Below are 15,297 nucleotides of genomic sequence, written 5' to 3'. Positions count from 1 at the left end.
CCTGTTCACGTTCACAGTCCAGTCCATCTTAGATGAGGTCTGCTGTTATTAAGCAACAAACAAAATCATCACCACTCAATGAAATGTTTTCATAATACAGAAAGAACCTCGACGAGGGCTTCATGTTAATAAAAAGGCCCTTTGTTCATGACAGTAATTTCTCAAGCTGACTCCTCACCCAGTTTATTCAGACCACTGCTATATCCATGCATTGTTATAATAATGCATCTTTATTCTTCTTAAGTTATTACAATAGGCTCTGCATTGCTGGATTGTATTTGCTGAAGGTAAAAGCTGAATAATATGTGGTTTTGTGTGTAGAGTTGAGGGAATGCGTTTTGATCACAGACAAAGGCCAGGCTACACAGCGTTGTCCTTCTGTCTCTATCTTGTTAATGAGCAGTGTTCAGTGAGCAAGCCAGCCACTGTCTGCCACAGAGAGAGACCTCAGATTCATCTCTCTGCGGACAATAGGTGATTGTGTGTGTGTATGTGTGTTTGTACCTTGGAGAGCCAGTGTGTATGTGCTAATTAAAGCAGTGGGAGTTGGAAGAAATGGCTGCAAGCGTGCGCATGTGAGGTGTTTGCCTGGCGTGACCGTCGATGTGTACGTTAATTCTTAATGAGACATTTCTGTGCCCAGAGAGACCCAGCCATCACCATTCCTACACTGACGCACTACTACAAAGGCCACCATTGGCCACACGCACACATGTACAGACACACACAGAAACCAGATCATTACCATACAGCTAAAGCAGTGCACCATTAAATCAAACCTCTACCTACAGCGTGTGTGTGTGTGTCTGAGTTAACATGGTGTGCAGACAGCTAGCTACAAAATCACCACACTGCTGGCTAATTTGAGCTAACTGATTGAGCTAACAGCAGTGCGGGTGGTTCTGCAACAAAAGACAGGACAGGCTGCGTACTGTAGCTCCTCTGGTATGTGATGGGCTTCTGATCGCCAATAATGTCCAAAACCTTAGCAGCGGGGAAATGTTCATAGAGTGCTAATAATAAAGGCAGGGTGATGAATGGATCAAGCAGTGAACTGACATAAAATCTTTGCTTTTGGTCATGTTGACTTGCTTGTTAAAAAAATGTGGATGCTGAATCAAGCACTGGTGAAATACAGGTTAATTTTCACATGATACTGAGTATAGTGTTAGTTCAGGCAGGCCACAAAGTCAAGCATAGCCATATTCCTGTCAGATCAATTGATCTCCATGCTTGCCCACAGCTGGAGGCTCAACTAATGCATCTAGCTGGCAAATCTCATAAAGGCCACACTGTGTAAGTGTCTTTAGGAACCTACGGCTTCTTCTTATCTACATGCCACATTGCAACCCACTTTCATCCCCACTCTTCCTTTTCATGCTATGCTGACAGATTCATATAATGCGTGCAGTAACACTGTCATTGAACCCTACTCTGTTTTATGTTGGGGTCTGGCTCTTGCTCTCTCCGACTACAGACATCCACGAATGCGCGCCGAACAGCAGAGAAGTCCCTGAACAGTGACATAATACTGAATATTAATAGCATTCTTCTTATAAATATATTAGTCCTAACTGAAATATGTATATGTTATCAACATGAATATACGGTTGACGGAAAATTATTACTTTATGACTAACTGCATACATGGATCAGGACCAACGGCAGCTTATCAGTTTATGGACTGATTGCTACCTGTAACTTGGTGACTGCTGCGCAGCTCCTCCAGCTCTTTCCTCAGCTTTCCGATGAGAGTGCTCAGGGTCTCATTCTCTCTGATAGCACTCTGCAGCTTCTGCTGCTCCTTGTGTAACGCCTCCTGAAGCATCTGGGCCTTTCTTCTCTCCACATCCACCTCTCGGCTCTTTCTTGCAGACTCTTGTCTGGCCTCCTTCAGTTCCTCATCTGACTGCCTGAGGAGTGTCACCTGTACCTGCAGCGTACGGGCCAAAGAAACATCCAGCGTCTGTTCGGTTTAAATATGTTGCACAGTTGTGTTTATAATGTGCTGTTGCCATGTAACAGTTGCCATCAATAGACCTCTAAATATATCATCAGAAATCACTTATTATTTGCTTTGCTTGCTGCTTACATTTAAAGAATTTCCAAAATGGTATCGCATCATATTGTATGGTCCTGAATAAAAACCGAAGATAAAAGATATATATATTTCCATTTAATCTAAAGCTGGAAAAGACAGAAGGTGGTGGAAATGATGGTGGATATAATAATAATAATAATAATAAAACAGAAAAACATTATGAACCAATATAAATTCTGTGTTTCTGTAAAAAACACACACATTTAGCAACCCAAAAAATACACTGTCAAATACAATTTCCTTAAAAAAAATGTTTTTAGTGTTAATGGCTCTGAACTCAGCCCTTGTATGTATGACTGATCACTCATGTAAAGGATTAGACTCTTGTATAATTATGTATATATGCATAATGATAAAAGTTAATAATGTGTACATGCATTATGCATGTGATGAATGTAGATGTATACTTCAAGATATGTGTACCTACATGACACGGACTCATTATGTGGTATTCCACAGGGAAGTTGTGTGAATGAATGGGCAAGACCTGACAGCAAGAGAACCTGCCGCTGTGTGTGTTTGTGGGAGTAAATGTAAGTGTGCGAGCATATGATTTTGGTAAGAGTAACACGTGTTTTGCTAATATGTGACAAACACAAATTAACGTGCGAAATCAAATATTACCGTTTCCACCTACCCATACACGGCTAAGCAAGCGTACACACAAACGCGCGCAAACATAGACACTCACACACTCACACACATACAAATGATGTGTCCAAGACTGCCAGGAATGCTGGCGTTCTGCCAGGCTACAGTCACCACTTTGAGTAATTTGAATATTTAGTGTCCCATTGAGCTCTTAATTGGAGTCAATTTCACCAGCCTTGGCACCGTTTGGTGCTTTAATTAATGGCGAGGCAATTTGTTTCTGCCAGACAATCGCAGGACAATCACATGAGTGGTGGGTGTGTGGTGCCCGTGGAGGTGGTTGAAATACTCCTCTTTGGGAACTCAAACATGTCCTTAGATTGAAATGACTGCATCGCGAACATTTAAGGACAATGGCAGATGCGTCTGAATTTAAAAGCAGACGGGACAAAGGTCAAATTAATATAGCTCTCACTAAATTAGAGGACAGGTCAGCAGATATGCATTATTTTAATACCTTTTGGGCGTTCGCCAGTTCAAGCTCTAAGGATGCCACTTCCTGTTTTGAACGAATCACTTCCTGTTCCAGCTGTTTTTGATTGCTCCGGTGAGTTTGCTGGGAAGCAGCGAGACTTGGTTTCAGACCCACCTTTTCCTGGACTCTAAGGTAAGGAGAGCAAAAGATAATTGCCTGAGCAAACCGGTCTGTAAAAAATGTGCTGCCCAAGTTAACACAGCGTAATAATATGTAGACCAGATAGCATATTAATGATTACTGAAATTAAAAAAAAAAGATTTCAATAGATTTTTACATTTGCCAAGTAACATAATATATCTACTGTGTGCCATTTAGTAAGCAGACTGTTGCGAAAATGAGAGCGAGTTGGGGGTGGAGACTGATGAGAAGGGCATGAAAGGAGAGACAAGGACAGAAACCGAGCAGCAGAGGAGAATGAGAGTTTTATAGACTCTGTTATTACTGTCTCTCTAGCTCTGACTTCATCTGAAGAATAGTGTTTTCACACACCGCAAGGTGTTCAACCTGTGCCGCACAGCGCTGAAACACACACACACAAAGAAAAAATGAGTGCTGGAATGTAGCAAAAACTGTTTGTCCATGTAAATATAAAACAAACTTTAAATATAAGCCTACATTTACATTTACCAGCGTTACTTCTGAATACTGGAATGTCAACAAATCTTATCTCTCAGCTGTTATCACTGAACATAACTGTGGCAGATATATTTTAATGTTTCATTGTGATGATAATACACAGAATGCATAATCCCAGCAGTGCCATGCAGGATATTACCTTCTGCAGCTGCTGTCTGAGTCTTCCTAGACTCAAATACTCCTCATCAGAATGAGAATGGCTCCGACGATAGAGCTGCAGGTCGCACTCCACAGCAAGTTTCTATAAGTAACGAGAGAAAGGGAGAGTAAGTGATATAGATAGTTAGAAAAAACATATTTTTTAAGAACATCCCGCTTGTTTAAATCTTATTTTAATCGGTTCTATAACCCAAAACACACCTAAACAGAAACTTAAATAGAAACAAACCACCAAGTCAAGACACAAAAGGGCGAATGAATTGAATGAATTGCATTTCAACAGATTACACTTATTTTGGTTTACTAATAAATGGCAGTGGCATTGATGGGCCATTAAGGAAGCACATTATTTTGTGTTACACTCATTTGTGTATTGATTTGCACAGAGAAACATGACCTTGGTGTTTCAAGCACATTATACAAACTGTAAAACAACAAGTTCGAACTTAGCACGTGACTCTAGCTCATAGGAAGTACTATGAGCAATCGCGCTCATGAACATCTGCATTGTTCTCTTAATTACAAATGTATATCTCTTTGGAAAAAAGTGAAAGTGTTACACTTTGTTTTTTACTCCCGAGAGCATCGCCAGGAGTAATGCTCTCGCTTTTTTTTCATAAATTGCTTAATGTATCACTACCCTCAATCTTACCCTATTAGCTGCTGTCCTTTATACAGGCAAATTATGTAAGTAATTCAAAAGTAGACATCTTTATAGGAAAGGGAAGAAATCTTACTTATCTTCAACTGTCCATCTTTATGTTATAGTGAAATATTCTCTAGTCGAATATAAATTGACCAGTAGAGATAGAATTAAGATACTACACTCACAATTTGAGCCAGTCCATGGTTTTCTTCTCCATTTATCCCTCAAATGTGAAACGCTATAACTTCTAAACTGCTTTTATAGTCATGTTTTCTTTCATTTAAAACTGTTTCATGTTTTCCACACTGTATTTCTTCGTAAACAGGGAATAAAGGCAATGGTGATTTTAGGGTTAGCTAAGCCCAACAGTGACATGAGGTAGCGCATTAGCAGGATGTGAAGCTCCATAAGAACTCCTAACCTCTTGATAGGCGCCTTACAATCAAAGTCATTAGCCAGTGTAATAAAGGGCCTGAGATACAGCCATTCTTCAACAGCCTAACTCTTTTATAACCAACAGATTAAAGTTGATTGGATTAAAATGACATTCTGCCCGTCTGACCTTGGCGGCAGCAGTTAAGTTCATCCAAATTAAATTTCTCCGTAATAAAGATGATTCATTTGTTGCCTGACGTAGTAAATATAAAACAGAAAGGGGGAAAAAAAGAAGAAGAAAAGATTAAGTGACACACGCCAGTGCACAGATGCACAAATGCGCACTAGTACACACACACATATACATGCGTGCGTACAATGACACAAGCACACAGAGCAATATATCCATGCATGCACTTGTACAGCATGATTGGAGCTGGCAAGCACCTGGGTGCACTTGCGAAAATAGAGAGACACCCATCGGAGTTAACCCCAAAAAAACAAGGCATGTATTCAAAACCTAGTTTTTAAGGAGGTGGGTGCATCCATGTAAAAATACATAGTGAGACAGTAAAGTGTGCAACAGCATTAGTTTCTTAGTTTGAAATGAAAGGCTGAACTGGTTTATGACCGAGTTTTCCACTGATCTCACAGTCAACCTCATTTGTTACGTGACATGATTACACAGAATTAGTGTATACAATGAATCACACTGTTTTCAGATGTTTCATTAAGTGGAAGGAAAACAACTCTTTTGCAAGAAAGGTTAATACTATTTGTTATGCAAGCAAATCAGGTTGTCCACATAGATATAAAGGATTAACTATGTTCATGTATTTGTACGTGTGTTTGTGTCTGGATTTATCCTTTTGTTATTGCTGTGTCTGCATTACGTAAATGTTTTCCCAAACCTGCTGATTGAGTGTGTCCATCTGCTCCTGAAGGGATCTCATCAGGTTTTTGAAGTGCTCCAGTTTTTGTTCACTCTCTCTTAGCAGGTTGTGACTGGCCTGAAGTTCATCTGTTAGTTGGTCAAGAGCCTCCTGTGAATTCTCCCACTGGCCAACCTTTTCCTGATACCGGCGCTCCAGCTCAGCTAGCTCCTCCTTCAGCGAAGAAGCTGCTAACTGCGACTCTCTTAGCTGCCATTAAAACAGGTAGTCAGACTCAAAATTAAAGACATATTAGACAAAACGTATGTACGTATTTAAAGGCTATATCGGCCATTATTAACCTTTTCCTGTGAATATTGTAGTTCCTCCTCCAGACGTTCCACATGCTCTTGCACCCTGCGCGCCTTCTCTATTGCTGCCGTGCATTTCTGCTTAAAAATCGCAGCCGTTTCTTTCTGCTCCTGGGTGTGCAAATTGGCCTCTTTGAGCTCATCCTTGGATTCTTTCAGCTGATGATTAAGAAGTTCCACCTTCTCCTTCTCCTTATTCAGCTTCTTTTCAACTGTATCAGCCTGAGAGCAAAATCAAACAGAGTACAGATGCTGATGTTGACCTTTGTTTTTCAATAAAGATGATGAAAGCAGTCAAATTTAAAAAGACACAGTGGCACGTGTGAATGTGTGAAAAAAAAAGCAATATGAAGTAGGAAGCAATAAATAATCTTGCAAAACGTAAACTTTTATATTACATAAACTATTACAGCAGCAACCATCATCATCATTATCATTATGCTAAAATTCAAACAGTGAAACCAAAGCCATTACTCAATGCTTCGTGACTAAACGTGCCTTAAAAAGCTACTTGAACAGACCCATGCTAGTTTGTTTAACATGGTGTAATTTACTGCACTGCTCTACAGTAACCTCTGTCATAATGAAAGGGGAACTCAGGAAGTGAAACCGGGCTTAATCCTGCCGTTACACTAGGAATCCTACCGTAGCTCACCTTTCAAGGGGAGAGGTTGAGAAAGTTAAACCCGCTCTAACACTCAGCTTGAGTTCATCCACATTAATCCCGCTGTAATCTGGATCAGAACACGAGGGTTTTACGACTAATGACAGCCAACTAGTTAGATTTCAGCGGTTCACTGCAGCTCGGTTTAACCAGGGATTAACTGGGCCCGCAGGACTAACGCTGGATTGAAGGTGGCACGAGAGAGAACTTGCTCATGCAAAAGGAAGAAAGAGACAAACCAGAGGAGAGGAGTCATCGACTCTTACTCTCTGTTTTAGAGTGGAAAGACTGAACAACCTGTGTAGGTGTAGGGCCGCGTGCGTGGACTGCTTAAAAGCATTGACTCAGCCCATGCAGCCTCTGTTTTATCTGAGCGTGATGGTGGTGAATGGTGAATGTTTGACGAGGTTGTCTGAGGTAACAGTTTTAAAAATAATCACACGGAGAAGAACCACACGCTATAAAGTGAGACGTCGTACGTCGGCTTTACATATCAAAGCTGTATTTATTACTTGCTCTACTTGTGTCACTGTATTTCTCTCCTTTAATGAATTCACTATCCTACAGGCCAAACACTAATGGTGGACTTTGCATTTCTTTCTGTTACTGGATGAAAGGCCTCATAACAAGACTTAATGGGGACACTATGGCTTTCTTGTGACCATAATCAGGAGCGTGTGCTTTGGGGAAACAAACAACCCTCATTAAACATGATGGAAAACACATCTGACCCTCATGACCTGACAAGCCTCATTTGGCCTGATGTTTGAGTATTCACTGCCGTCACATGACTACCCAAGTTGACCCTAAGTTGATAATAACTTTATTCTTGGTCTACATTTCCCTGTCTGTATTCATGCTTAGTTCCAATTAGATGTGAGAGTTTCACAAACAGTAGAGTCATCGTGTCTTGTTTAGTAATTCAGATGATGTAGATTGGAATATATGTAAGATGACTACAAAATAAAGCTTGTCTGCCGCAAGCGAGTCGGTTTGCCGTTCCTGGCAGAAAACTCTGACTACTTGATTGTCTACCGTGATTTAGAGCGCTCGCACTCAAACGCACAAGTGCATCCGATTTTTCCTTTTATGTTCCTCATTGGATTATCGCAGTAGATGGCTTTTCGGTTGGATTATGTCTCAGCCGACAGACAAGTGAGCACACAAAAGAGTCGACTTCTGCGCCGTTATGGACCTCCGACTTAAACCGTCCTTGAGCTTTGTGACCTCCGGCTCTCGGTCTTTCAGCCTGCTGTGCATTTGGCCGAGCTCAGAGTTGTTCTGCTTCAGTCGGCTGTGAAGCACGGAGCCGGTCCCCCCTCCGGGTTACGCTTCAATTTTGTGAGCCTGTTTCACGACTTCCCGGTCAGAGTTCAACTGATCCATAGATTTCACAAGAAGTGAGCAAAGGTGAAGAGGAGAGGAGAGAGTTTCTCTTTACCTGTTGCTCCTTAATACGGAGCTGCTCTTGTAGCTGCTGTTGTTCTTTCTCCTTCTGCTCTCTAAGGTGCTCGATATCGCTGACCTTTTCGCTTAACTGACAGGCCTCTTCCTTGTGCGCTCTAATCGTGCAGTTTAAGTGTCTTACCTCTTCCTCCAGAGCTGTCACCTGAGCCAAAAGAAAGAGAAAAAAAGATGAAAATTGAAAAGGATGGAGACGAGGAAAGCTTTACGCTGGGATACTATGCACACCCAGACAGACAGAAGAGACAGTGAGGGGGTGGCAGTAACCAAAAAGTGAGTGTCAGGTTTGAGTCAGAGAGTTTCCCAGTTTAGTCTCAGGACCAGCTGGGAAAATGTAGGCACAGCATGAATGAGTAACGATTCCCTTTTCCTTAGCTCCAACTTTCGCAGAGCCTTTGAGCAAGGTGCTACACCTCCCATTGCTCTGATGGAGCTGCTCGATAGCCAACAGTAGAAGACTGCTGCTGGTTTGGGCACTTCCCTTGAGTAGATGTGTGCAACTCTGTGGGTGTAAAGCAAGGAAGTGTTGAAAAAATAGGGGTGATCACTGAACCTAGCCTCGGCATATGAAAGAAAAATAAAAAAAATTGTAGGAGAGAATTGAAAGCCCTAAGACAAATTTCAAACCCAAAAAGCAAAACATAATATAAAAAAGAAAGCGCCTTTTTCATAAAATACTGCTTAAAAACGGCCAAATATGCAGTTTTAAAGGGAAAAACATGGAGTTTCCATTTCTCCAAATTGTATTTTTTAATCTCTAAAAACTGCATGACACAACCTGAAAAGTGAACACAGACGAGCCACCGCACCTGCTTCTGTGTTCCTCGATGCTTCTGTTCAGCTGTCTTCATTTCGGCTCTGAGCTGCAGAATTAACTCATCTCTACTTCGAACCTGAAAACAGAGAAAATTAACAAAATTAATAAAAACGTGCATTTAAATAAGTTGCACGTCCGGGCATTTTAGCCTCTCCAGTTCCTTTAATTAAACAGACAGAGAGAGATGGACCTCAAGGTGTGAGGTGTGGAGTTTGTGGCTCAGAGCCAAGTCAGCCTCCAGTTTGGCTTTGCTCCGGTCGAGGTGGGCGCACTCTTTGCTTCGGTCCTCCATCAGGATTCTCAGCTCATCCCTCTCCTCACGGAGCTTCTCCAAAGACCTGTCTTTTCGAAGCAACTGTTACATTTGCACATAAATTTGCATCCGCACCAGGGGAAAAAGCTTTAAATGTCCAAAGATAAACATGTAATGAAACAATATTAATTATAAACCCACTCAACATTATCCAACAAACAATTAAAAACAGGATGCGTTAAAAAGTGATTCCATTATCAAATTTCAGTGTGGTTAACAATAATCATGAAAAATGAAACTGATGGGGGTTTTTTTTTACCTCTTTTTGACACTCTGAGTGTTGTCCCTTACTTTCTGTGAGCTCCTTCATCAGTGTACAAATCTTAACCTCCCTCTTCTGTATCTGTAAGATGAAAGCATTTAATCACACATCAAACACCCATTTTTTTGTTGCTTTTGTTTTTTAAATCGCAAAGCCACAGCCGATCTCATAAGATTCGGACAAGGGAACGTCGTGTTAAGAACATTCGCTGGCGACTCTGTCACCGTTTACTGAACTCGAGATAAAATATTCGAGTTGTTGTTTTCATATTTGTGTGTTTCAGGTAATGGTGGCGGTGATGGGTGAATGACACTGCATACAGGGAAACGGTTGTTGATGCTTCTCTTGAGTATACGCTACGTCTCACAGTAGCTTGTGTTTGTCTGTTTCCTTGGTGACCTTCCCTAATTACCCACTTCTGCTCGATGCCAAATGAGTGCGTGAGCGTGTGCGTCTGCATGTCTGTGTGCGCTTTCATGTGGGTGTGATTCCTTACAAGTTTGCCTCGGGGAAATGTTTTGGACATTTTTTGTTCTCATTTTTCTTCTGTACGTGTTCACCGACTTCCTACCTCGCCACGGTCTTTTTCTCATTGAGGTTGGTGAGAACGGCCAGGTTTGGGTGTCGAGCCAAAAAGTTTCTTTTTAACTCTGGGATATTTTTGCGATGGCTTATTAACATTTTAAAGATGTTAAGTTGTTCTTTTAACCTTTCTATGACTGAAACGTGAATCTGATCATCTCCAAAACAAAAAACAAAATCAGCGGCCAGTATTTGGGAGTTGAAGACCGAGAGGAATAGGATGCTCTAAATTAATTAACCTTTTTTAAATTGACATGAAGGCAAGATTGTATTACTTGATATCTAATCCTGTCTTGTGAGTGATTTTACCACAATATCACTGACAATGCTGACAATAACAATAAGAAAGAAGAAATGCTATGTCTCGATCTAATTTTAACAGCTTATTTGTTATAGTTGAAGCAGACAAGTTTTCACTTCCAATTTGTAAGAGCCTTTCTTTTGGAATTGAGTCAAATGCTCGCTCTCCGTTTCTCTTTCCCTCCCCACCTGCTGTCTGTCATCCATGATCTAGGGATCGTTTTGACCAGAGTTGAGGGCTTGTTTGTAACTGTCCAGGGGGATTGATGGAGTTAACTTGGCTCTTTGGCCTCTCACCTCTGGCTGTCAGTGGCCAGGCTCACCAGACGCACTAAACCTGAGCTATGGCAAGTGAAGAAGAAGAAGAAGGAAGAAAAAAAGCCCTGTGTATACACACCGCTATCCACGCACCAGTTAAATCACACAGGAGCATTCATGTAAACACTTCGACTCATACAAATAGGTAGTACCCTGGTACCGGAGTGATACCGGTGGTGTTTTGCATTCCACAGACATCAGATAAAAAAAACGTGCACACAGAAGAAGAAAAAAAAACTGACCAAAGCTTTTATTCATCTTACAAATACAAGTCATTCCACTTACCCATAGCAAACACTGCACACTCTCTTCCTGCCAATTGTTAAACCATAGCTTGATTTATCTTTGAGTGCGTGCGCGTGCATGAATTCCCAATGTGAGCGTGTGATAGGCAGAATGGATGTTGATAAACACCGGAGGACGTCGTGTCAAAACAGACAACTTGTCAAAACGACACGCTAACTAGGTCAATCACAAAGTTTAAGGAGAAACTTTGGAGTGGAGCTTTGGTTTATGCATATCTCTACCTGGATGTCTATGTGTGTGTGATAAGCTCCTGAACGAATCTGCAGGAGGGGACCTCCAATATCGAAGGTATTTTTAAATCAATGAGCTCTTAAGTGCATCCCAGTCTCAATGTGTTCACACATAACGCACGCACACAACACTCGGCGTAGATAGAATCCCCACTGACAGGCAATGACAAGATAAAGAGAGGGAGGGAAAAAAAGAGGTGCGCAGGTGGGGGGGGGACAACGACAGGAGGGGGAGAAATAATATTTGAACAGTTGGGGGTGGGTGGGGTAGTGAAGAGGGTGGTGGGGATGAAACAGAGATGTGGCAAGGCAAGAAAAGAAATGAGCAATAAGTGAGATCAAGAGAGAAAGCAAGGCGAGAGAGAGCGAGAAAAAAATCTGTAAGCTTTTCTGACAGTTGTAAAGCGCTGTGACCAGGACCCACGTCTGTCCCTGTCCAACCTTGAAGGCTCGAACAACTTTAGTCAACGCCGCTTACCTTCCACTGTACTGCTCCTACTCCGTTCTTTTGTTTGCTTTCACCTCTTTTTCCACTTTAAATAGGAGGGCATCTGAATTAGTTTTCCAAAAGTGCTTCATACACAACTTGTGCGTCCTTGCATTTTAAACTAAAGTCCAAGTGAGGAAGCTGAGGACACACTAGGCAGGAGAGTTAGCAGCAGATTAAAAATAAATAGGATTATAGTGCACACATCTGTTTTGAAACACAGCTTCATTTACTGTTCTTTAGTCTCCGCGCGCATAGAGTGAGATATTTTAAGATTTAGAGTAAAGGATCTGAAAGGTCGTGCCTCACATATAGCTCTATGGCGAGATTTTGTGGCTTTTACTGTCCAGCAAAATTGAACGTGAATCCTCAAGTCAAGAAATCCCCCGTTCTGCTTCCTGTGCACATTTGTGATCTGTGATCTTTAAAGAAGAGTTTGTGTGCGTGTGTGTCTTTTGGTCCTGGGAAGGTGAAGTAGATCATTTCTACAAAAAAAGCCGCTTGTGATGTTAATGATTTTATTATTGACACAAGGTGGTGGTGATGGTGGGTGGGGAGGGGGAGGGAGAGACAAGACTTCAACCTCATGTCTCAGTCGCAACAACATGTGGCTGTTCACATGATGTTGATGATGATGTGCGAGTTAGTTAGAAAAAAAGGATTCGGGATTAAAAAGGTAGGAAATTAAAGGGATTAAGGAGGAAGTTGTGCCCGTCCGATTCCTGACAAGCCTGGCTTCATCAAAAGGGTGTGTTTTTAATAAGGCTCTAAATTTAAGACTGTACATTTACATAAAAAAGGGCACACATCTGCTTTTATTTGACAAATTTCCTGTGTCATATATGTTGTGTTAGTCACAAAAAAATTAAAAAATACAGTAAAAAAATGTCAACAGCAAACCGTAGCTGTCCTGCAAACATCAATATCAGTGTTTGGTGAAATGTTGTTTTAACAGAAAAAAAATGATACCGCAGGGAGAGGAAAAAAGATTTAAACAGATGTTTCAGTGGTTTCTTATATAAATCTAATATAAATGCCGTGTCCACGCTGACTTCCCAAGAATTTCAGATAATTACGATTTTAAAGTGACTAGAGTACTTGTTCTCTGCAGCGAGAGCAGACTGCGTTCTCTTTTTATTCGAAGGAAAGAAGTGCAACTGTAAGTGAGAGGGCGAGCGAGTGCAAGAGAGAGTGAATCAGCAGAGTACATTTAAGATGAAGGAGAGAGTGTTGACAGTATTTGTTCAGCTGTGCTAATGTTTGGACATTTAGAGCCGCAGCGAAAAGAAAAAAAAAAAACACTTAATGCAAAGTTCTCCGTTTCATTTAGATTTGAGAGGGAGCAGGGGCGCTCGCTCGCGTTCCCGCACACCTACTGCAGCCACCGTCCACACAACGACGGAATGAAGTGTGCATGAGGGAATGCAAAGCTGCAAGTGTGTGCGCCCTTGTGTGGGTGTGCGAGAGAGGGCTTGTAATACATCAGAGAAAACCAGTTTTTGTGCATAAAGCAAGGCCAGATGTGAAGCAGAAACCAGATCCCTGAGAGCTGTGGTCCATCCTTTGACTTAACCAGCACAAACATAAAAGACTTAAACACACCCACACGTATACATGTGCACGCAGTTGCACGTGCACAGGTAACTGCATGAAATGTATGTGCGCGACAAAACACATGAGCACAAAACCGTTTTAGAAATTATTTAAAACTCTCCTGTATGTGACAGCTTAGCTTCGGTGACTTGTTTTTAAGGAGCTGAACTTCAGTGCAGCTGCTTTCATCGTGAAAATGAACTCCTGTGCACCCCCTAATTAAATTTCTTAAATTTACCCAAACTCCCATATAACATGAGCTACAGAGGAGCATTTTTAAATGGGCACTCTAATAAATGGCTGACTACTGTAACAATAGACTCGCGGATAGCCAGCAAAATTCTGAACTTAACCTTCACCCTAAAAAATACGTTGAAAAAGCGTATTGTCAGTGAAGAGGCATCCCAGTGACAAGGACCGAACCTCATGTGCTGTGTTCTGTTTTTTTACAATTCCGAGCCCTTGAAATTTCCCAACGGCTTTGGGAAAGGTATCTTTGCAACCTGGTTAATTGAAGGTTAAACACAAACCACTAAGCACTAACATATGCTTTTGGTGTATCGCATAAAGGGCAGAGCAGGACAAAAAAAACAGGTCTTAGAAGCAATGTAGCACGTGACCACGTGATTTCCCAGCTTCGCCACAATCCCAGCAGTAGTGAAGCTGAAATCCCATTTTAGCGGAACAATCAAAATTTTTGCCAAGTCTGTCTTCATCAAAAGTATGTGTTTTTAATAAGGCTCTAAATATCAGAACATCCTATTACCCATTATCTAAAACCTTATTATCAGCACTATTGTAGAAATAGACAATGCCTGTCACAGTGAATATTACATTTGAAAATTTCATATTTAAATGAATCCCTCACCTACGCGACCCATCTTATCAGTCCCATTGTGGGGAAAGACAATGCATTACATTAAAGTGAATATTATATTTAATCTCCCATCCAGTAGAAATTTCGTATCTCTAGATTAACCATTTTTCTTCCAACGTGCCCGCTTTCTGTAGAAACTCTTGCTTTAATGGTGAGGTGGAAAACTCGCCTTTAACGTACCAATTGTCAACAATTTGAGGGGGAAAAACACGCACACGCTTCGGTTTAATTGTAAAACGACAAAGTCAAACAAAGCAAAGATTTTACAAGAATTCATATTTTAATATTTGAATTAAGACCTTGGAGACGAAGCTGATTACCTTCTTTTCACTGGTGCGCCGCTCGAGAGCTAATTCCAGCTGTAGACGTCCAACCTCTTTGCTCGCATGGTGCAGCTGGCCTAAGATCTGCTGTCTGTCTGCATTCAGGTTGGTGGTGGTCTGATTCAGGGCATTCGTGATATCACTTAACATACCTTCACTTATTCGTAACTGCAAGGTTAGCAGAGACAGGAAGAAAGGCAAGGATGATGATCTGAAAGTACTGTTTGAGGTTAGGACCTTTAAGCCCACCGACAGACAAAAAGAAAGCTGTGGTGGACCAAAACGCAAGGAGAAGAATGAGCGACCCATTGCAAGAAAATACAAATAAGAGAGGTGGGAGATGAAAGTAAAATTTAGAGATGTTTGCTTCTGTTTTTTCTCCGTACAAGTGAAAGGGAACATCATAAAGGCTTTGTGCCAGGCTAGGGACCCCTACAATTACCGCTTTGACTCGGGACCAATAAAACTGCTT

General features: G+C 41.4%; 1 protein-coding gene across 11 annotated transcripts in view; it reads right to left on the bottom strand.

Annotated features, from left to right (window-relative positions):
- Positions 1–15,297, bottom strand: part of LOC146662077 (uncharacterized) — a 93,254-nt gene that overhangs the window by 31,941 nt on the left and 46,016 nt on the right. For 7 of the 11 annotated variants that reach the window (XM_085418493.1, XM_085418491.1, XM_085418490.1 and 4 more), the window contains 11 exons: positions 14,823–14,993; positions 9,807–9,890; positions 9,425–9,589; positions 9,227–9,310; positions 8,395–8,562; positions 6,281–6,511; positions 5,958–6,188; positions 4,006–4,107; positions 3,673–3,749; positions 3,210–3,354; positions 1,696–1,933 (listed from right to left, as the gene is read on the bottom strand). In XM_085418493.1, the coding sequence (XP_085274619.1) occupies positions 1,696–1,933; positions 3,210–3,354; positions 3,673–3,749; positions 4,006–4,107; positions 5,958–6,188; positions 6,281–6,511; positions 8,395–8,562; positions 9,227–9,310; positions 9,425–9,589; positions 9,807–9,890; positions 14,823–14,993 (1,696 nt within the window). The remainder of the gene's footprint in view (positions 1–1,695; positions 1,934–3,209; positions 3,355–3,672; positions 3,750–4,005; positions 4,108–5,957; positions 6,189–6,280; positions 6,512–8,394; positions 8,563–9,226; positions 9,311–9,424; positions 9,590–9,806; positions 9,891–14,822; positions 14,994–15,297) is intronic. The other 4 variants (XM_085418496.1, XM_085418498.1, XM_085418494.1 and 1 more) reach the window with 3 other exon arrangements.

Source organism: Rhamphochromis longiceps, linkage group LG9, assembly GCF_057381845.1.
Source record: "Rhamphochromis longiceps isolate RC_006_pf linkage group LG9, R_longiceps_female_GT1.1, whole genome shotgun sequence".
NCBI classification, from domain to species: domain Eukaryota; kingdom Metazoa; phylum Chordata; class Actinopteri; order Cichliformes; family Cichlidae; genus Rhamphochromis; species Rhamphochromis longiceps.
The sequence above is the reverse complement of the archived record's forward strand: the minus strand, read 5'-3'. Positions and strand labels throughout refer to the sequence as shown.